The following is a 21,817-nucleotide window of genomic DNA, read 5'->3' as shown; positions in this document are numbered from 1 at the left end:
CAACAAAGTTCTTACTCATTTCTACCAGCCTTTTGGTTTAGAAATAGAACTTTTAAAAAAATGAATCAAAACAGCTTGAAAAAAATCAGCAATAACAGAGGCAGTGTATTCTTTAAGACTGATTTTATAAAATTCCAGCAGGCGTTATAAAAATTTGGTCTTAAATATATTTTGCAAATAGTGCTGAATGAGTTAGTCATATCACTTCCTTTACCATATATTCAGTTCAATGTTAAAATGTTTTTAGCAGAACCTGGGTGACAGTAGTCAATATACTCATGTTTCAATATACTCACAATTTTCAGTGGTGTACCATATTATTCAAAGGGAAGTGTAGGCACAATTATTTTCATTCTTTCATTCAGTTTTTGATAGATAGACCACAAAGGAGATGTTTTGAGGTTTTTTTTTCTTTATAGCTCTATTTGATTACCCTAATAAGCTGAAGAAAAACCTAAATAATATCTGTCACAAGTCCTCTACCTCACCTCCCAGGGTATGATGAAAGGCAGAGATTTACAGGAGAAGTTCGCGAGATCCCTTTTTGGGAAAGGCAGCTTATCAGCAGTTTTCTGATTTGATGAACATTCTTCAGTCAGCAACAATGTCACCTGCAGCATTAAAAATCCACTCTGCGAGCGCTTGCAAGTCTGTGGGCAAGTCTGGTTTTGTTAAATTCAGCCTCAGCAGCCCCCCCCTTCCCTTAGCTAAAGGGTATCCATCTCCTACCAGAGTTATTCCAGCATCTAAGCACTAATCCATCATCATCCTTTCCACAAAGGCAAAGCCTCCATTACATATGCCTGGTATCCCAGCGTGAAGGGACAACCATCTGACAACTGCTGTTTTAACACTGATGAAGTAAAATACAATAACCTGATGTTTAATTTCATTTCTTTCTGTGTTTCCCATTTGCTCTTTAAATTCTCACTCTTTTTGTGGGAATTCATCACGACTAACTCATTGCTTGTCTCTTCAAATAGCGTGGCGTTGATTTAAAAAGAGACTTGGAGGACTGATTTGGATTTTATTTCCCATTACAAGCATATTTCTAACCTAATTCATCTAGTCAATGAGAAGCAGCATACTTCTTTTTGATTTCAACCAAACCTAACAAAACCAACTAGCATTTCTGAGAAGGCCGAGACAGTCTGCTCTAGTGCAAAGTACAGACAATTAATTATTTCCTAAAACATCATTCTGAATTCACTTGTATCCCTAAATAATTAAGATAATTGTACGATATTTCTAAGTGGTTTCCAAGATTATCAAGTAAGTTATTCACCACAGGTTATTTACCCACAAACGTCACCTACAAGTAGCTTGGGAAAACCATAGTTTTTTCAAACAAGCAGCACCTAGTGCAGCAGAGGTCTGCTTTGGATGAAAAACCCTGCGATGACATCTACCTGTGTTTCTTCCTTCAATCACTGTACTGCACCGTTAAGGAGAAGGTTCTCATGGAGGTTTTGTTGGGTTTCTACCAAAAAAAACTGTCACGCTGTTCATGCTTTGACCTTTGTTTTTAGGAGTCTAACTATTGTTTTGTTTCATCCTACCACACTGCAATCATGTATGTGGAGATTCCTTTATAAACACCCAAGAAAAGAGAGAAAGCCCCTACTGTTGAACCCCTACTACTACATGTTGCTCTGCTCTGGACCTGATCCAGCAAACCACTCTGCAATGGGCTTAAGTGTTTTTCTGGATCAGAGCCAGAACACTCCATTCTTTATCGGATCAAACTTACTGGTGGTAGCTTGAAAGTTTGCAATAAAAGTACAAACTAGTCACATAAACTTTTGTGAAAACCATTCCCTTAACAGAGAAGGAGGAGTGATACCTGATGTAGTGATGTCTGTGGTCATTTTGTTCCCAGTCACTCCCATACTGCAGTGACAGCTCATAACTGCTTCGATAGGGAAACTTAACAAAAATGTATTGTAGCATTTCTTAATGGCCCCATCCCTTGAAAGACACCTAGGCAATGGCAAGAGAAAGGAAAATCCTGTAACATTTCACTCACTGCCATGCTCAAAGTGATTTGTTTTGTTTTAAAGATCCAGTCTTGGGCAGTATGGCAAGTCCATCATTATCTATAGAAATTATTTGGAAACAGCTCTGCTATGATATGGTTTCTCTCCTGTTGTGAAAGGCACTGAGAAAATCCCACAGGGCTCCCCACTCAGAGATGCTCCTTTGTCATCTCAGCAGATAAGGGTTTTTGGTCCATCCTCAAGAAATGGAGGCTGTCAAGAAACAGCAGAAGCAATCCCCTTCCCCCTCGACTTGCTGCTGCGGATGCTCTCGGTGCATTAGAGCTGCGCAATAGCTCAGCAGAAGACCCCATTCAGCCCCAGGGGAATCTCCTGTGTCCCAGCGGGCTCCTTGCCCGCAGTTGTGGCCATTGGTGCTCCTGGCTTGCTGTGGAGCCCTCCTAACACCATCCTCCAGAGGGTTACATTAGAAGCATGTGGGTTTTTTTTCCCTCCTTGCCTGTCCCAAATAGATTTCTTCAGAAGAAAAGGTAATGGACACTACAAGACAGTATAAAGTGACATTAGCGCTCTCTGCTTTTTTTTTTTCCTAAGGCTTGCTGGGAGAGAGAGAGGCACAAAGTGCAGTTTCAGTCCTGCCCCCACCAGCCCTTATTTGCTCCTCGCTCTCCCTCCCGTCCCCAGGCCCCTGAAAACTCGTTATTACACCGGTAACCAAACGCTTTGCTCGGGAATAGGAACTTGCATGGATAGAGCTTTTGTGAGCTGGCTACAGACCAGATAATCTCTCTATGCATCATTTAATAAGAAAACCACTTCACAGTCCTTACAGGCTTGTTACATATGACATATTCTCAGCAGAATCTGCAGAATGAAGTCAGTGGGGGAAAAAAAAAAGAAAGCAGGATTGTGTTGCATTCCCCCTGCATGTCTCCCTTTGAGCACACTGCCCTCTATATTCAGTTCAGATCTCCAGAGCCTGTGAAAATAATGATAATAGTTTTACTTCCCTTGACCTCTTGCTCCCCTATAAATCAGAATCCTATAGACCTTTCCCACAGTGCGAGGGTCCTCCTTCATAGTCGAGCCTGTGAAGGCAGGTATTTTATATCAAGGCAATTTAATCACGTGGGCGTGCTCCCTGGCTTCAGAACTTGCCGTAGACAAGCAGCACGGTGCTTTTACTGCAGGAGTATCTCGATTTATTCAGCTGCTTCATTCATGAAATAAGAGCAAAATAATTGTTCAGATTCTAGTTTAAATTTCAGCCAGTGTTAAGATGAACTAATTCTCTGCAATCAGAGAAAAACAATCATGAGCTTGATTACAAACATGGTCTGTTTGAAACTACGTCACCTTCTTTCCCAAAATTGTTGGAGGGGTGCTCCAAATTTGGGATATCCAGTTTGGGCTAATATTTTAACTCCAAGGATAAGCCTGCATCAGGCACTAGGTATTTTTCTCCATTAACGACTTGCTGCTTCCCAGGAGCAGATTTTCCCTGGGGTGGGAGCCCTTTTGTTCCTTTCAAGCTACTCAAATGGACTTTGAAATTTGTCCAATTGATCCTTGCTTTGAGGGAGTCCCAGCTGATGTAGTTGGCTTCATTTTTAGCCTTTTCAGGAGTAGGAGAACTGCCAAAACCATATGTGGAAGAGGAGACAACCACAAAAGGTTCTGACCACGCATAGAAGTTTAAGAAATCCTAAGACTGCTCTAAATTTGACTGCAGGTCGCTCAGATTCATGTACCTGGGGATCAAGCGATCACAAAGGGACCAAGAGCTGTATTGCCTCTAATCCTCAGGATTTCCAATGGGAAATCAGGCTGGAACCTGGTCTCAAAGCTTCAATATGCTTTAATTGTATTAAATACAATACTCATTGATTCAAGAAAAGAACATTTAAAGTGAGTCTTTTTATATATTTGTACTAGCCTTTTCTGTTACAGCCTGTAATATGTAACAAAATACAGCAACGTGCACACTGTGACAGTATTCATCTAGCCATACATAAAAATATATATTATGAAATATAATATTTTTATAAGTTTCCTATTCAGATTTTTCTATTCATAATGCAGTTGTTACTTTTGGTTCACCCCAATATTAGAATATATTTATCTTAACTACTGCAGGTGCTTTGGTAAAATTACAGATGAGTAGTGCACCAATGATAGTGGAAACAAGGAGTAAAAACAGCAGGAACAAAAATGCAGTAGACATCAGTATTTCAGTGTTCTTTGCCTCTGACGTCTATGTCTGCAAAAATGTGTTCTTTGATGTTATGTCTATAAAAGGTAAAAATCAAATTTAATACAGACAGAGAGTAATGATAGATTATCTTTTCATGGCCCCTTTGGATCTTTGAAAAATAAAGACAATAAATGTGAGAACTCAGCTATGACAGCAAACTGTGTCAACAGCTCTCACCTGAAATTGCACCCCAGAATAGTATTCTCAGGGCGAGGGGAAAGCAAAAAGATTATTAAAACTTAGTAAGTAAATGTGCAAAAAAATCCAAAAGAATTGCCTTTAAAAAATCCCATCCAGCACATACACCACAGTCAAAATGCACTCAAAAGCTCAGTCTCTTCTGAAAGGACCGTCTTAACAGAAAGAGCATAATTAACATTGATGTCACACTCCTGCAAGTCATCAGTTACTGCATACCGTATAAATACCCTTGTATAAAATATTATTAATATTCCTAGACAAACGTTCAGTCCTCTCTAGTGGACTGTACGTTAGTGCATCTCTTTATCCTGCCTACCTAATTCTTTCTCTCGGATTTAAACGAGCCAAAAACTCACCTTATGCTACTGCAGAAGCAATTTTTATTTTTGAAGGTTAATCCAACTCAGCAGGATTTAGGGATGGCACTTTTGCTTGGTTGTAGGCATGTTGGCTCAGGCCAGACAGCTGTTTGGACATTCTCCACTGGGAATCTTGCCCTCAACACCCACAGTTGATGCACATACATGGTCTACTGGCTGCCTACTTCCATGCCCATCTGTTCAGATGGCATGGTGCCCACTCACAAGTTCGCTGGATCCTTGCCCTTAGTGTGTAGATGCCAGGCAATGATGGGCTTAGATGGGCAGCCTGCAAAATACTGAAAGTGATCATTTTTTTCCTGTAGGAAGTCCTTCCTCTGCGATAGCACTGAAGCATGGACACCACATGCTACCCTACACTTAATAACACCTGTGGACATACATGTGCCAGAAGTACAAAGCAGAAGGGGGAATATACTGGGGAAAAAAAAAATACAAAATGGAATGATACAAGGAATTTGTAAAGATTCTTGTGTCAGAATATGCTCTACATTGTCAATAGCAGTGGAGGGATACCCAGACTAACTTGAAACAAACTGGCTCAAGCATCAGAGCAGCATAGCCATGGCCACATGAACCAGAGCACAGCCTAGTTTATACTGCTTACCAGGCTAGCCTGCTTCTGAGACCCAACTTAGCTTAAAACTACCTTGGGCACCGCACATCACGCAGTGGCCATAGCGTATAAAAATCGAAGGTAGATCATACTGAAAGCAGTGTGAATCAAATCCAGACCTATCTGAAATTGGTTACTCTCAATGCACATTCCATATATACCGTACTGCATAAAATATTCCATGGCAAACAATGGCACCCAGTGAAGGTGTATAGTGAAAAAGTCATTTTAATAAGGGTTCGTTTTACTTTGTGTCATTGCCCTTTAAAATAACAACTGAGAAAACCTGCTTAGTAACAAGGGACTCTTTTTATAAAAATCAGTAGAGAAGAAAAGCTTCTGTCTCTGTTTCTTTAAGTCCAAAAGCCAACTTATTGCAGATATTTTAAGACAAAGCAGTAATGTTAAAATTAAAATATCATTTTCTTCCCAAATATAGTTTGATTAACAGCAAATTGACACATAATAATAATTTTATTACTTTAAATAATAAGCTACATTTTAATTGAAATTATTTGAACAACTTCATATGTGCATATAAATCTCATGGTATTTTTACAGGCCATTCATAGATCTTTAGCTGTCCTTCATACACAATATGAGAGTCATTAGACAAGTTGCATACTATAGTTTCTGCTCTTTGATTAGACGACTCAAACTTTTAAAAGGAGGAGGGAGAGGAAAATCAAAGAGATCTCTGCAGCAGAGAGTATTTCCAAAGGAGTCTTCCAGGACTCCTCCTTTCTGCCAACACTCTGGCGAACAAACTATCACACTTAGAAACACAAATGGAAAATTAATAAAATGAGTTGCAAATACCCATGAAACTTATTCACAAAATTATTCTAACAAGTGTTTTTCTCTTTTTTCTTCTCCTTCCCCTTGGTGAGTGCACCCCAATACTGCTCTAACAATTACGGACGCTTGCTAGCAGGCTGAAAAGAGATATAAAAGCTACAGCATGGCTGGATTTGCAGCCTGGCTTGGGGCTCTCATCTAGTCAGCAGTGGAAGCCTGTGCTCGAAGGCACATTTAAGCTGCGTCTAACTTAGTGTTTACTCTGGGGTGACTGGATTTGAGCGTGCTGTCCCTACCCTAGAGAATTGTTTGCTGCACTGAGACATCAGTCTTGTCTTTGAGCATGCTCCGCCGAATCAGTCATGTGTGACTACTTGATCTGTTTTGGTCTGGACATATTGTCAAATCGTTCTGTCCAAGTTTCACAGGACCAGTGCCGAAAAAGTCCTGGCTCCAGAATGAAATTAGATTTATAAGGAACACAAGCCAAAAAAGTCGCTTGAACACCCAGTGACAAAAGTCAAAGAACCTGAATAAAAACTATTTTGCTCTGACTTCCAAGCTTAGTTCAGCTACTTTAATCTGAAGGGTAAAAACCACTAGGACTACCTCCTTTCTAACTTTTAGGTTGCTGATTCCAGGCAACACAGAGGTAAAACATTGGCTTTTACAATGGAAAGTCCTTTGTTTTTGTCAGTAAAGGAATTCTCACAAAGTACATTTTTAATGTGATTGGAAGGCACATCTAACACACAGGTCACGGCTGAAAACCCCGTAGCTAAATCTTATTAAAAACTATTCAGAGATCAAAATTAGAGACTGTAATACAGAACCACTTGGATACCTGTCAGATTGATAATATCTAGATGGTCATCTAACTCGCCACCTGCTCCCCCTTCCCTTTGCCCTTATAACCTGAGTAAGCTTGTGAATGCTTTTTTTTCCCAGCCCTGTTGGCTCATATTAGTCTCTCATATTATCACAACCTGTAATCTCTTAAAAAAAAATAATCAGTATTACTTATTAGCATTGTTCAGAGGACTAAAGTGCATACACAGCAGAAGAAAGAATGAAGCAAAGTTTTCAAAGAAATTTTCCCAGGTGCCCTTATAAACACTAACATGAAAGAAATAATCAAAATAATAACTAATCTACTTCAAGTAGCTTTTTAAGCAAATGAGTGATTTTGCAAAGGTCAATTAGCAGGACGACTGCTTCCTATTCACGATATTCTGCTAGGGGAAGAATGATAATATTTAAAAGCTTAACTTTTCTTTACTCTTCCTTTGAGATTTCTCAGTTTTATATTTAATCACAACCTTGCAGCAAACCAGGTAGGACAGCAGTGATTGCTAATACTGTTACCCAGCTCTGGGATTCTCCACTTGCAATTTACCTTCATCTCACACAAAATTATTATCCTAGCACTTTTGCCAAAATCTGCTGACACAGTAAAAGTACTCTAATGCAAAGGTCAGGTTGTTGGGTTTTTTTAAACACCAAAATTAATTCTTCAAATTTGTATAGGGCTTCAGGGTTCTCGATTTGATTCTTTGTCACACAGGTTAAAAAGAAAAAGAAGAAAAAGAAAAAGTGTCATCCATTTGTGTCTTGGCAAAGTAAGAACTGCAATTGCAAAATGCTATTGTCCATATTGCTTAAGTACTATTTCATTATTTGCCCTTCATAGACAAAGAAACATTTCAAATAATACGACACTCCCTTTTGTGCTCACTCCACAAATTCATCCGTGTACTGAAGAGAACGTGTAGGAGTGGGAAGTGCGTATTTCTGATCCACGCACACTGAATCTCCTGGTTTTACTCTTGTGGCATTACACTGACAGCAAACCACATAACGCTAATACAGCAGATAAAGAAAAGAAGAAATGGAATTATCCTGTTTGAAACTTCTGAAGCGTCTAGACAGACTGGAAATTGCCCCTGATTTGATTTTTGTCATTCTGTTCTGATAGAGAAGTCACCTACCTTACATATAACAGAAAACGCTCAACAAAACAAAACAAGAATCATCCACTGCCATCCAAGCTGCGGGCAGTGTATAAAAGCAGTACTTACTCTGGGTGCACTGCCAGAGAAGTCATCGACCTTATTTAAAAAAAAAAAATAAAAATAAAAATTAAATATTAAAAATTAAAACAGAATAGAGATTTAAAAAAAGGCACCTCAAGGAAACAAATGAGCCAAATATTATTAGAAGCTTTGCTGGTACATGAAAACAGAACTTGGAGTATATATTTCAATGCATATATACCACACTGTCAACAAAGTCACAAACCCACATCATGTAATGGAGGAAAAAAGGCTTTGATTTATCACTTATGTGCTGGGTTTCTTCCTCTTTCATCCCCAGTCCAATGAAGGCTTTCAAACAGCACCTGCCACTGGATCTCTTTGCTTCTCCACCCCTTGACATGGATGAGGAATCAAGATGACACTGTTTATAGAAATCTTTATACAAATATTTTTATCCAAACTGTGCTGGACTTAACCTAGGAAATCTCTGTTTGATATCTCCTCTGGAAGGGATCCATTTCTTATTTGAGGGCATGAAAAAATGATGAATTTACCTATTCTCTTGATAGTTTCCCACTAGTCTTTGCAAAATGTACTGTAACTCTCATTTTATTTGGGGGTGGGGGGTGGGTGTCCAACTTCCAGACATTTCATCTTGTATTGCCTTTTTCTGCTACATTAAAGAACCATTTGGTGCCCAATGCTGTCCCTTAATGTAGGTAAGTAGGAAATCAATTGCCTTTCAATTTCTTTCGGATAATTTAAACATGCTGAGGTCTGTAGGTCCTTCATTAGCAAGACAATTTTCCTAAACTCCAATACCTTTTTTTTTTTTTTGCCTCTTCCTTACATAATCTTCATTATTTTAGTATCACTACTCTAGTTTCCTTTTCCTCAGTGCCACTGGCAGAAATGAACCATCTCCCTTCTTCACTATTACTTACAAGGGTCGGCTCAAACTTTTTGACACTGAAACACCCATAGGAGCTATGTTCTGCAGTAAAATTTCAGAATATAGTTCCTAGTTCTGGGAACAGTATGGCCTGTGTTTCCCATATATACATATATTTGGATAAATTAAAATGCACTTTCAGCCATTAAGCAATCCAGATCACTCTCCACAAGCGTCTTTACCCAGACCTATTTGCCAGTCCATCAATTTTTGCTTTATTTTAAAATGTTATTAGAACTGTTGTATTTACTTCCATATCATGGATGAAAAGAGTGATTAGTGTCAAGCTTAGTACTAGTCCCTGGAGAACAACTCTAAAAATTCACCCAGTTGATGATGATTCCCCAGGGACTACTTTCCAAAATGTGTAAATTAATCAGTTCTTAATCCATTTAACATGTGCTTCACTGATACAGCACATAGCTAATATTTAATCAGAATGTCACGTACTATTAAGTTGAGTGACTTACAAACTTCCATTACACTTCACAAACATGGCTGCCTTTTTTAACGAGACTTGCATCAAAAATAATGCTGTTTTGTTGGGGTTTTTAGAATTTGTTTTTAATTCAGTTATGATTGACATCAATGATATTCCTAACTTCATTTTTTTAAATTAAACCCTGCAAAAATTTTTCCATTACTTGACCCAATACTCTGTTACGTTAATCTGCCTATAAAATTTTGAGTCACACCATTTTCCCTTTTGAGTATTAGCACAATGATTGCCCTTTTTGAACCTTTTGTAATTTCCATGCCAACCCAATATTTATTTAAGATTGAAATCAACAGGCAAGGACCACCTCAGAAAACTCTAAGGCTCTAGCATGACATTTATTTACATTTCCTAAAATTTTGCCAAATTTTGTTAATTTTTCTAAAATTAGCATCACTGGTAGATGCCGTTCAACATGTTCTTAGTCATTAATAGTTAGGAAAGTTCATCATCAGTTTCTTGTAAGCAAATTGCACCTGATTCTAAAACACACAAACAAACCAAACCCCACAAATATTTATTGACTGTTCCTGTCTTTTCTACATCATTATTAACACCTGCATCACCTTAACAGTGTGCCTGTAAAAGTGCTGGCATTAAGCTCTTAAAATTAGAGACACAACAAGATTCTAGACATTATTCCTGTGCACAGAGTTCAGAACTTAAAGAATTTGGAAAACTCCAGAACAGAGTAAAAGCCTCAGTTTGGTCCAGCACTGCAGTGCTCACAGGATTCCCCTCAGCAATACAATAGCTGGGTAAAGTTTATTACAGGGAAGATTTTATACACTGTTTAGCATTTGGCTGCTTTTCACTGTGTAAAGGGTCTGTCTATCTCTATAATGGGTGCCATTGCAAAAACCGGTCAATTAGTCAATACATCTCAGTTTGCCACTACCTAGATTCAGTGACTATAGGTTTATAAAATGGTGAATGCATGGCACGTTGTCTTACAGAAAGAACAAAACTACCTGGACTCTACAATTTCCAGAGGCTATAATAATGAAATTGATTTTGCAGTACACTGCATTTTAAACAATCATCTATTTATCTGTAAGGAAGGTCGCCAAATCAAAAATGGGGTAATTGGTCTCATTTATACAGGTGCACATACATTCAGAAAGGCAGAGGCAAGCTGGCATACTGCGTCATGATGATTTTTAAAATATCTGCTTATATCTTCTTGCAGGTTTAAGCATGTGTGTGTGTGTTGAAGTGGAGCACAATGGAAGATAAAACCCCCTAAATCATAATTTCTTCAGTAATTTATGACACATTGCCATAGAAACTAATTTGCAAAGTATTTTCTATGTGGCTCTAGAAATAACAAAATTTAAGCAATGTTCTGAATAAAAATCTTTAGAATATTCTAATGTCGGCATACAAAGGGCCATTCTCTTCGCATCTCAAATATCCAAAACGCTGTAAACGGAGACTGACCTAAAAAATTGTACTCCAGATTTGAAGATCGTCAGATCTATTACACAAATCCATTCAGGCACAGACATAGCGGCTGTTGTAAATGTTCAGAAAAATTAGCATAAAGGCGCATGTAACTAATAGGTGCTTAAGTATAACCAGTGGGAAGTGGAAATGGTTGTTTGTGTATATACTACTGTGAGAATTCATCTGTTTATGGTGCAAATGCACACAGAAGCTTGTGATGCTGAATTTTTTCCCTAAATTTTATTCTTTTAATAATTACTGAAAGGTTAAGAGGTAGTCAAATGGTATAGATGGACTTTGCTTTTCTTAAAATTGCTTGCATATGCTTTGTAAGTGATATTTTTCTGAGCCTAACACCCTCTGTTTTGTAGGTCATACGGATATCTACAGACTGTGCGGATACTGAAGGCGCTTGTCCTTTAGCCTTCTGCCTCACCACATGATTGAGCATCCATATACCTTGCAACCATACACCCTGTCGAGTGTTATTCTCTTACATATCACAATTTACCTCGCTTTCTCCACTCAAACATGCAACCAAGCTGAGCAACAAGCTGCTTCAGCTGCCATGTCATTTCAGTTTTTACACATCTTCTCTTTTTATGTGTGCTCTACATCTCCGTGATGTCTCATCTCCCCGTTCCACTGCCATAGGCTACAAGTCAGGAACAAAGCTCAGGCTCAATGTCAAACAGAGTGAAAATGGGAAAATATCATAGAAGAGAAAATTAATGGGCACAAACACAGCTCTCAAACTTCCACCCTTGTGGGCTTTGCAACTTTCCCTTTTTCCTTGGCAAAATCTGAAGCAGGAGAGATTAATAGTATTTGTATAGAAAATGCCTTAAAAAGGTATTTAGCTAAGGAAAATACAAATTCAAAAAATTCAAGGTGGAAGAGTTACGCTTGCACATTAAGGAATAAATAGTCCCATGAAGTGTGCAATTAGCCCCCTTTTATCTGAAACATTAACTGTTTTCCACTCCCCCCCCATTCTCCTGCCTTCCCCTTTTCCTTGCCTGACCAGCGTGGCTTGTGGAGGTTCACATTTCCAAACAATGGTTTAGCAATTGATAGTCCCAAGTCTAAGACACAGAAATGGACTCAAAGGCTGAAATCATGGCTTCTCTGCCCAAACTGAAGCCTTTCTCTCATTTCAAACAAGGAAATTCCAGGGTGAAACACATGTGAAATCTCTCTCTTCTCAACAGGTTCACTAGTTAAGTCTTTAGAACAAAAATGTTACCTTTCATCTTTTCTTGTTGGTTTCCTTCTGCAATAAACATTTTTGTTTTCCTAAGGAAATTATGATGTCTGCAACCTACATCTGAAAAAAAAAAATTTAAAACCCGCCAAAACCAAAAAAGAATACTTTAAAACAGTTGATCCTACCCACTACTGACGTGGCTGGCAAATACAGAGGTTTCCATCATATGGAATCGTGGTCTTATATGTCTTTAGTCATTTGGATACTATGAAATCTAACTCATGGCCTAAGACTTTTTAAAGAATAGGGATTGTATATTTCTGTAAAAAAAGTGGAGGTCCCAGAGCACACTAATGTCCAAGGAAAGGGGATACTTTGTTTTTATTCTCCCACTATAGAATTTCCTTGTTCTAGAAAATATAATCTTGTTCAGAACCCTGTGTCTCTCATCCCCAAATGAGTTTATTTTTTAAAAAATAGCACTCCTCCTCTTTTTGTAGATCCCCAAAACCAAACACAAGATTAAATACTGATACAACAAATATTAACATTGGTATTTTATTTGGGTCCAGATACTTGATTTATCAGCTAAATTATTTATTCAGGAGGTAACACCATACTTTATGCCACCTTGTTTCTAATTTTGTGTAAACCTTACCTGAACACATTCTATATAAGCTTAATAAATCCTTTTACTTTTAAATTTCAGTTCTTCATCTTTCCATTATTTGAAGCATATAATTTATGTTTTTGAACTAACATGCTATAACTGAGCTTAATGTAAATTATATATTTTTTTAACATCTTTCAGATGAGCAAAACAGAGTTGAAAAATAAAATGCCTCTTTTTTGGGGGTGCATGCATTCACGATGTATCTTCAGTCTGTTTATTAAGTAATCATATCTGGGTACAAGTGTCAACACAATTTACGTTTTGAATAATGTGAAGCAGATAACCTCAATTAACAAGTAATTAGAGTCATTTTCCTATTAAGCAGTTTCCCTAATTGTTTTTGAAACCTGGAACTAAAATTGTAATAAATAATAAGCGGCCAAAACATGTCCCTGCATTAGCTTAACCCAGGCTCTTCTACTGGAGCCTGGGCAAAACGCAGCAGAAATAAGGGCTAAATACCCATGTGATATTGAGAGAAGAGGGAAATACTTTGTAGCTGCGGACCTCTGCATAGTCCACTCTTTTCTGTGGTTGGTTTGTGGGGTTTTTTTTTGCTCGATACAATTCTGTTTCCTCTCCCTTCCCTCTCTCTTTTCATCCCTATGATTTCTTATATGAACATTTGATGTATGAAGTATTTGACTTAATCATTACCATGGATTGACTAGAGCTTATCAGGGAAAAGCCATCCCACTGTGAACACATAGGGTACCATCTCAGTTGAACTACAGTTTATAGTGGTGCAAAATAACTTGATACCTTATATTCTACGTTGCCAGCACACTATACCTTTGTTTATGGAAAATAATAAATACGGCTTGGTTGACCCAAATACAACAATTCGTGGGTTTGCTGCTGGCCATCCAGAAAAAGTCCTTCCCTTTGATATCAGTCTTTAAATAGATAGATGTCACATATTAAGTACAATAAATAAGCTCAGAGAACATAAATATTTCACATGTATTTCTCTGCTTACACTACATGGTATCATGGAAAACACCTATGTTGCACTGTCTGCCATAGCCAAAAATGGGAAGGAAAAAAAAAATTAGTTAAATACAAAAAGAAATCCTGCAGCTGCTCCTCACCCTAAGCCAAAACAAACAAGCAAGCTAAAAACTAACAGAAAACCTACCCAAAAGTCCCAGGGAGAAAAAAAAAAAAGCAAGTGCAATAATATTCTCTTTACCCATAAACTCCAGCCTAAGTCAAAGCCTCCTGCCTTGCAGACATATCTATCACAATTGCAGCTGGAGAGCTGTACTGATAGGATATACCATTTTCCCCTGAAGGTAAGGAAAGAGAAAGACTGCTTATAGTCCATCAAGGAACCGAAGTACCTGCGACTGCTCAAAAAGGCTCTTAGTAACTAGACTGCCTCCCTGCCCCACAGATAAATACTTTGCTGTGATCTCTATGTCTACAGGAAATTTTGCCAGCCTTGGAAAAGTACAGGACTTATATTTTCTCTATTTTTAAAAATTTTTCAATAAGGTAATAAATCAAAACCAGACCCATGAAAATAACAAGCGAAGACCCTAGGAAGATACCCTGAGAAATTCCAGGAAAAACTCTGGCAGCTATGGGAGGACATGAGCTGTTCAGAAGGAATACAAACATTTAAATAATATATCTTGCTGGAAATTAGGCTTTGTGAGAAATCCCATTGATTTCTTTTAAGTCATTTTATTAAAAGGTCTATTAATGCTTGGCTTGCACTTTGTGGCTATGAGAGATGTTGGAATGAAGAGCTATCAAAGGTGGCTATCAAAGTTTTTTTCTTTTTTCCATTTAACTTTTTCTAACTATTAAGCTGCTCATTTTGTGGAGACAATCATTAGTGTCTTTAATGTGAAACAAAGCTTCTGGATAAGAGCTGCTAGCTGAAGATCAATATGAAAGATATCATTTCAGTTACAGCTTTAATAACTGTAACAATAGGGAGCCTGGCATCACCGGCTTTATGCATTAATGTAATTTAGAATCTACCAGGTACAAATCTTATCAACCATTAGCAGTGACTGTGTTGGGATTTTCTAGGTAAGGAAACTGCGTGATAAATGGGAAGTATTTGAAAGGTAAACTTTCATGTAATCAGGCTCATCTGCCATAAAACCATGAAAGAATTTACATGAAGAAAAAAAAATAAAACCAAAAGAGATTCTTGGAAAACGATGGCAGTTTTTAAGGAATTGGTGGTGCATGGGCACGTAATGTGCTTAGAGTGTACTAGGATGTCTCTCTTGTTTAGATCACCATAAAAATCACACGACCCACAAGACTGGAGGATTAGGAGTTTCAGCCAAATTCAGTGCAATTAAAGATTTTCTACAAACCACCATACGTGGAAGTCCACACCTACCTGGACATGCATTGCATAGCTTTCAGCTAAGCCACAGAATAGATGAGGAGCTTTTTCCCAGGCTGCCAGCAAAGCACCAGCACTGCAGACCAGGAGCATGACCCTTCCTCCGGCCAGGGCCCACACCTCCACACAGCTGCAGCAAATTCACCTTTCCCACCCCTTTTCTTCCAGCCCACCTGCCTCCAAATCCCTCGGCTCCCTACTTCCTCCATGCTTTTCACAGTCACCAGCCCACTGACCCAACCTTTCCCATGCTTTTGAGATATTTATGGTAGTATTATCATCCTTATTCTTCTGCAACAGTTTATCTACAGTCCAGTTATTTCTTCTCCCACTTCTTCAATTTCTTGATTAAAAGAAAAAAAAAAAAAAAAAAATCATGCCCTCAGAGAAAGAAAATCAGGCCTGAAATGTTAAAACACAAATTTTGGATCTTCCCTGCAAAGTTGTTCTTAAAACCTGATGCAACCAATTGGCAGTTTTTTAAACAATTTGTTTAACTTGTGTCCAAATGTCTTCAGGTTTTAGTGCTTACAGGTGGCCACTTTAGATTTACACTTTAATTTTGAGAAAGATCTAAACTGGGAACACTGAATTTTCAGTTTATCATTTGCTGATAAAAAATGGAAAGCTCAAAGTTGAAGTAGCCAACTACTGAAAAGAGTTGGCACCTGGCACTTTAATTTTTAAACATTGTTTTTTGTGTAATGAGGTTATAAAGTAAGAGTCTGACTTCAGGACCACAATCAAGAAGAATGAGCTCTTAAGGATGACAGAACCGCTGATGTGAAGCTCATTTGGTCCAAAACCCAGGTTTGGTCCAAATAAACACAAAAGTTTGGATGCTCGTCTGGGTTTTCTACCTGCCTTGGGGCTAGAGATGTCATGAGAACAGATTCGCTCATCACAGCTGCAGTACTTCCAGTTCTGGCCATGGATGAAATACCCTGGAAAACAATCTTTCTTGCAGAGCTCTGGGGGTGGAGGGAAGTAAGGGAAAATGGGATAGGGTATTTCACAATCTTTCAAATTTGATTCCAAAACTGTGGAAGATTCAGAGACTAGAAAGGATAGCACATTTTTGCTTTATTTGGGTTTTGGCTGTACTCTTAAATGCAACTTTTTACTGTAACTGTCAGAATATGTGGCAGCTCAGACAGTCAATAATCATGAAAAAAAATGCATAACTATTTCTAAAGTTTAGGCGTATTCGGTACGGTGCGAAAGTAACAAATATAAAATAGTAGTATTGGTCTCTGAAATACATTTTTTCCCCCTACAGCTGGTGTACTGAACAATTAGGCTCCTTCTTTCTCTCAAGGTGTAGGGTCTTGGGCCCTTTGAAGGGGAAGGTTTGAATTCCAGTCTTGCCCTGCCTGTGAAATTGCAGTGTATGTATGCATGCACACTCACAAACACAACATCACAGATGATCAAGACCTATTTCCATTAAGGCTATGAACTTCACTAAACAAGAAATCAAACAGAAAATAAAATATTACCATGTTAACATGACTGGATCGGATCCTGCACTTATTGCTCCTGAAAAAAAAAAAAAGCTGACTTCAAAGGGAATTTGATCTGATTTAGGGCAGGAGAATGCTGCTGTCAACTATTTGTCTAAGAATAGGCATGTTGCCTAACAAGGACACTCTACTGTCTGTTCAAAACCTCTTCTCGGTGCATTAAACAACATTTAGTAAGCATGTCCGTATATTGTGCAATAGCACATGTATTTAGGGCATGCACAAAATAATTTGATCCCCATTTCATTGCATCAGTAGTGCAATTATTTCACTGCAGTAATAAAACAAACAAAAAAATGTCTAGTTTTTTACCTCTCCTGTCAGGTTGCATTGGGTCACTTTGTGTCACATGGTGTGATATAATGTAACTCAATGCAAGGAGACACATGTCCCTTCTCATTGGAAATTTAAAGAAATGGAGCTTACTTTTCCCCTGTGGGAAACTATGCAGGTCAGGTGCCCAAGACTAGCTATGGGAAGTTTGATATCATCTCAGTTTCAGTACCTACATATTTCAAACCTTATGGCATTTTGAAAGGAAATGTGTTAGATGCCACAATTTAGCCGTAATACAGTACTTAATAAAGATAGCGTAAAAGGAATATAATTCCACAGCTTATGTTCCTTGTCACGGTGTGCACTGACACATATTGCCAAAGAGACTCTTTTAAACAACACTTTTAAGCATACCTTTTGAAATATACACTATAAAACATGAAAGCCCCCCGAGAAACTTAATGCCGCTGCAAAGCACATGGGTATAGAATCAAGGGAACAGAATTGATTAATGACGAAGCCAAAACAAGACTTTTTTTATGAAAAATAGTGAAACAGTAAAGCACAGAGAATATAGATAAGGAAAATGTACAGGACCTGGGGCCAAGTTCACCTCTCAGTTACTCTAGCATAATTGTGGATTAATTCTATTTCAATTAATAGAGTTAATATGATGAGAATAGAATTATCTACGTAATGAGCATGATTGAAACATAACAGTCGACCCAGCTCTGAGGCAGACTTTGTAATGTGTGCAAAGGAGATATGCATCATCCTCAGTCTCATTTTACAGGTAGAGAAACAGAAGAAAGGACTCATAATTTCTTGACAGGCCAATGTCCAAGCTGGGACCAAGGGAAACATGGCAAATTGCAGTCCAGCTCCTTCTCCACTTAGTTGCAATAAATAAATACAACAGAAGGCTATCATGGAAGCCAACTGAAATATTACCTATATAAAATATTATCTCTCTAACATCATGGCATGTTGCTGTCTCGCTCCTGAAGCAAAGAGGTGTAGCTTTGTACTGCGCTGGGCCGTTTAGCATCAGGGTAGTAACTTAGTGTCATTAAGAGGTCTATATATTTGAGTGCCACTGTTTATAGGATAAAACAGCAGAAAAAAATAGAAGCTTGAGAAGCACATTCAGAACAGATGCACGAAATAAGTTTTTCCTACTAGCAAAAAAAACAAGGGTGTGTGGAATGGACTATGAAATAATGAAAATGATACAAAAGAACTGGGATCATTTCAATTTGAATTTGTCTTTAAATTACAGAAGATAATACTATACAGGGGGTTCTGTTTAGTTAAAACCTCATGTCTAAGTTTTCCTAGCCTGCTTAGTTTCCTTACCAGGACAGCTCAAAGGCTTAATTTTGCAGAATTTTGGAACAAGCAAGTTTTGAGCTACAAGCACTTGATTCAACCCCATGATTGCCCTTTTGTTTTGAAGAAGCTAAGACAAAGCAGAGAAACATTTGGAGTTGTTACAGTTCACCTCTTTTAACATCAAATTCATCACTTTTTCACATTTTTGATAGAAGAAATTAAAGGGAGATGTCTTTTTTTGCTTCTAAATTCTTGATGGTTACACAGCCCCACTCACCGGTTGCCACTAAGAAACGGTAACCTCAGTCTGCACTTGTACCCTGCTCTTAAACAATACATCACATCTTGTGTGATGTGACCAAAAATTGCTATTACCATAAGTTTCCACTGGCATTCCATAGATTACAGTAAAACCAATAGTTTCAAAAGAAGAAACACGTATTTACCCCTTGCATTTCCCTGTGTTTACTGAAGAACTACTAACACTACCCTAGAAGATATTTTCTGAGTGTTCCTTTATCTGCTTTTCTATCAGTTTGGAAAGCCACGGTTTACTTCCCTAAGTGTCTTGAAGAAAAAAAGGGATTCATTGGTGGAAAAAAAATGCAATATTTTCTTTTTCCAAAGATACCTAACAATGCAAGTGAACAGTAAGTAGCATTAGATCGAAGGGAAGAGCAGTCAAATCACCCTGCACTGCAAGAACACTATCTGATATTCCCTTGAGGGAAAGGATCACATTTTGAAGGAACCATCAACTGATTAGACAGAAGAGCAAGGTTGGGGCTGGACTGCCCGTCATCGCCTTTCCAGCAGGCACGCATGCCTTGGCATCGCCAAACGAAGGTGGGAAGTCTGGCCAGACATCTTACAGGGTGAGTACTGGGTTCCTGGTCCTGCCCCAAGTTCTCGCACCATGTGGTGACACCACAAAGCACCAGATCTTGAGAAGAGCCAGCACTGGCATCTCATGTCTCCACAGCTACTGCCAGCATCAAAGACAAAAAGGGTTGTTCAGAGGCAAGCACAGATGAAAAGAAAATACAAAACAAAAGAAGTGGAGAATGGTTTTTAGATGGTAAATTAAATAATATTTTTACAATCAAATTTTCTTTTTTTTCCCCCTCAAGATATATATTACAACAGAGAGAAAAGCCACATCTGAAGAAAAAAAACCTCTTTATTTTTTTTACCCTTTTTTAGTTTGTCCTATCAGCCTAAAAATATTTTTAAAATATTTACAGCATGTTTTCTATGAAATTCAAAGGGATTTGCAGGCTTTGAGGAATGCATTGATCTTGTCAAACATCTCCCAAATTGTAGACAACTCTATTAATGATAATACAAATGTTTCATTCTTTCACTAGATGCTAGAAAAACAACAGGGAGATATTCATAGAGAAGATGCAAAACTTCCTAGCAATGCATTCAGTTAGGAATGTATTTCAATATTAAGCATTGTTTCAGATAATCATATTTTCAAGCGACGGATGATGGGAACATAAACATTTTGGAGTCGGCAGCTCTTCTAGCTAGCATCTCCCCAATTTTTAAAGGGGGTGGGGGGGAGCAAGGGGAAAAAAAAAAAAAAATAGCAAGCCATTTGGCATAGACTTGTGCTTCTATAGCATCAGCAGCTTCACCTGTAATCTCTAGTGCTGCTCTGCCCCCTTGTGCTGCTGCAACTGCAGAGCAGCCGCCCGCGCCTTTGTGCGGGGACCGCACGCTGAAAATCCCCCACTGTCACTTCTCACTTTTCTGGCAAGTTCAAGGTCAGTGCCTAGCTATTTTCAGCTCATCTCTTCTTGATCCATGCAGAGAAATGACAAGGTAACGTGATTTGGGGTCAGCTGTATTACAGGAACCGTTACATAAACGGAGAAAGTGGAAATCAATCCTAGCTGACAGTGTCTTCAGGATAATCAGCGCTCACTCCATGCCGCTGTCAGCTCTCCTGCATCAAACACCATGTTACTTCTGTCAGATCTCCTTAACAAAACCATATTCTCACTTTTGGCAAAGTAAATAAATATTTCACCCGGGCTTGCATTTAATTCATTGTTTAGAGAACTTTAGCACTTTGGACTTGCAAAGAGTCCCCATTTATATGGCAAAAGACGTCTTAGCCTGTTATGTCCATTACTGCCTCAAAGGGCGCTGGCAAAGATACAGCCGAGTCTTATGAAATATCCCCTTCTTCGTATCTCGTGCTTGATTTCTTCATGCAGATGATTGTCCTCCAATTCCCCGTTATCCAGCCGACCTCGGCTTCCCAAAGTGCTTACCTAACCCACGGTCATCCTCACCCCAGCCGTATCAGGGCTTTTCCTCTAACGTTTTAGGACACCTTCCTCAATTTGTTTGATTATTATTACTTTATCTGAACCATTTCCTCCCCTAACTAGACATCTTCCCTAACGCAGAATTATGAACATATCATTTCACAAGATGGGTCGCGTTAGACGCGTCTCGATGACAGCACATGGTATGTCAGTTTAGGGAAAGAACAGCGATTCTATCCCACCCACCTTGTGCTCCCATGAAACTGCCAAGCCCGTGGTACTCCGCTGAAGAACAATTTACCATAATATTAGTTGTCAGTAAATTCAAAGACGGAACTCCTAAAGCTATAAAATGGATTAGAAGCAATTTAAAAAAGAATTAACAAACTAGAGTAAGAGTATACTGTCAACAAACAAATGCTTCATCATAGCACTGTAATTTGGAATTTTAATTACCCCTCTGCTTCTGTAACAAAACAATGTCTGAACTGGCAGCCATTTGAATCTCTCACAGGTCATTGAGCATTCTAGTTAATTACTCTATGAATAGCCTGTTTTTCTCCCCTCTGGAAACACGTTTCTAATGGCAGTCAAGGTCTGACAAATGTGTCATCTACATAATTAGCTAGGAAGCAACACAAAACATTAAACATGCTTTGTGCCGACAACTATCAAAACATTTCATTTGTTGTCAATTATTCATTACTTTGTAGGTTCTGAAGGGGTTGTTATTATGGAAATAAGTCCAGATGCTAACAAGGTTAGAGTTTTTTATTCAAATTAGTAATCAGAGGACTAACTTTAAAAAATGTATCCCGTGTACGTTTATGGCAGCATTCAATCAGTACTAAATTATAAACGAATTTAGTTAAGTTCAAGTTAAAATAGCCATGGCAGAGCACATACACTAATTTGTAGAGTTGCATCTCTCTTTGAAGTTTTAGGATCTAAGCTGAAGTAGCAAACTTTCAGAACCT

General features: G+C 38.3%; 1 protein-coding gene across 4 annotated transcripts in view; it reads right to left on the bottom strand.

Moving 5' to 3' along the window:
• Window positions 1–21,817, bottom strand: part of ARHGAP15 (Rho GTPase activating protein 15) — a 331,391-nt gene that overhangs the window by 286,387 nt on the left and 23,187 nt on the right. The window contains exon 2 of one of the 4 annotated variants that reach the window (XM_082312217.1): window positions 16,927–16,966. The exons of the other annotated variants lie outside the window; for them this stretch is intronic. Coding sequence (XP_082168343.1) covers window positions 16,927–16,929 — 3 coding nt within the window. The 5' untranslated portion in view covers window positions 16,930–16,966. The remainder of the gene's footprint in view (window positions 1–16,926; window positions 16,967–21,817) is intronic. 4 annotated transcript variants of the gene reach the window in all.

The sequence above is a fragment of the Platalea leucorodia genome, assembly GCF_965183815.1.
Source record: "Platalea leucorodia genome assembly, chromosome: 5".
Classification (NCBI taxonomy): Eukaryota; Metazoa; Chordata; class Aves; order Pelecaniformes; family Threskiornithidae; genus Platalea; species Platalea leucorodia.
The sequence above is the reverse complement of the archived record's forward strand: the minus strand, read 5'-3'. Positions and strand labels throughout refer to the sequence as shown.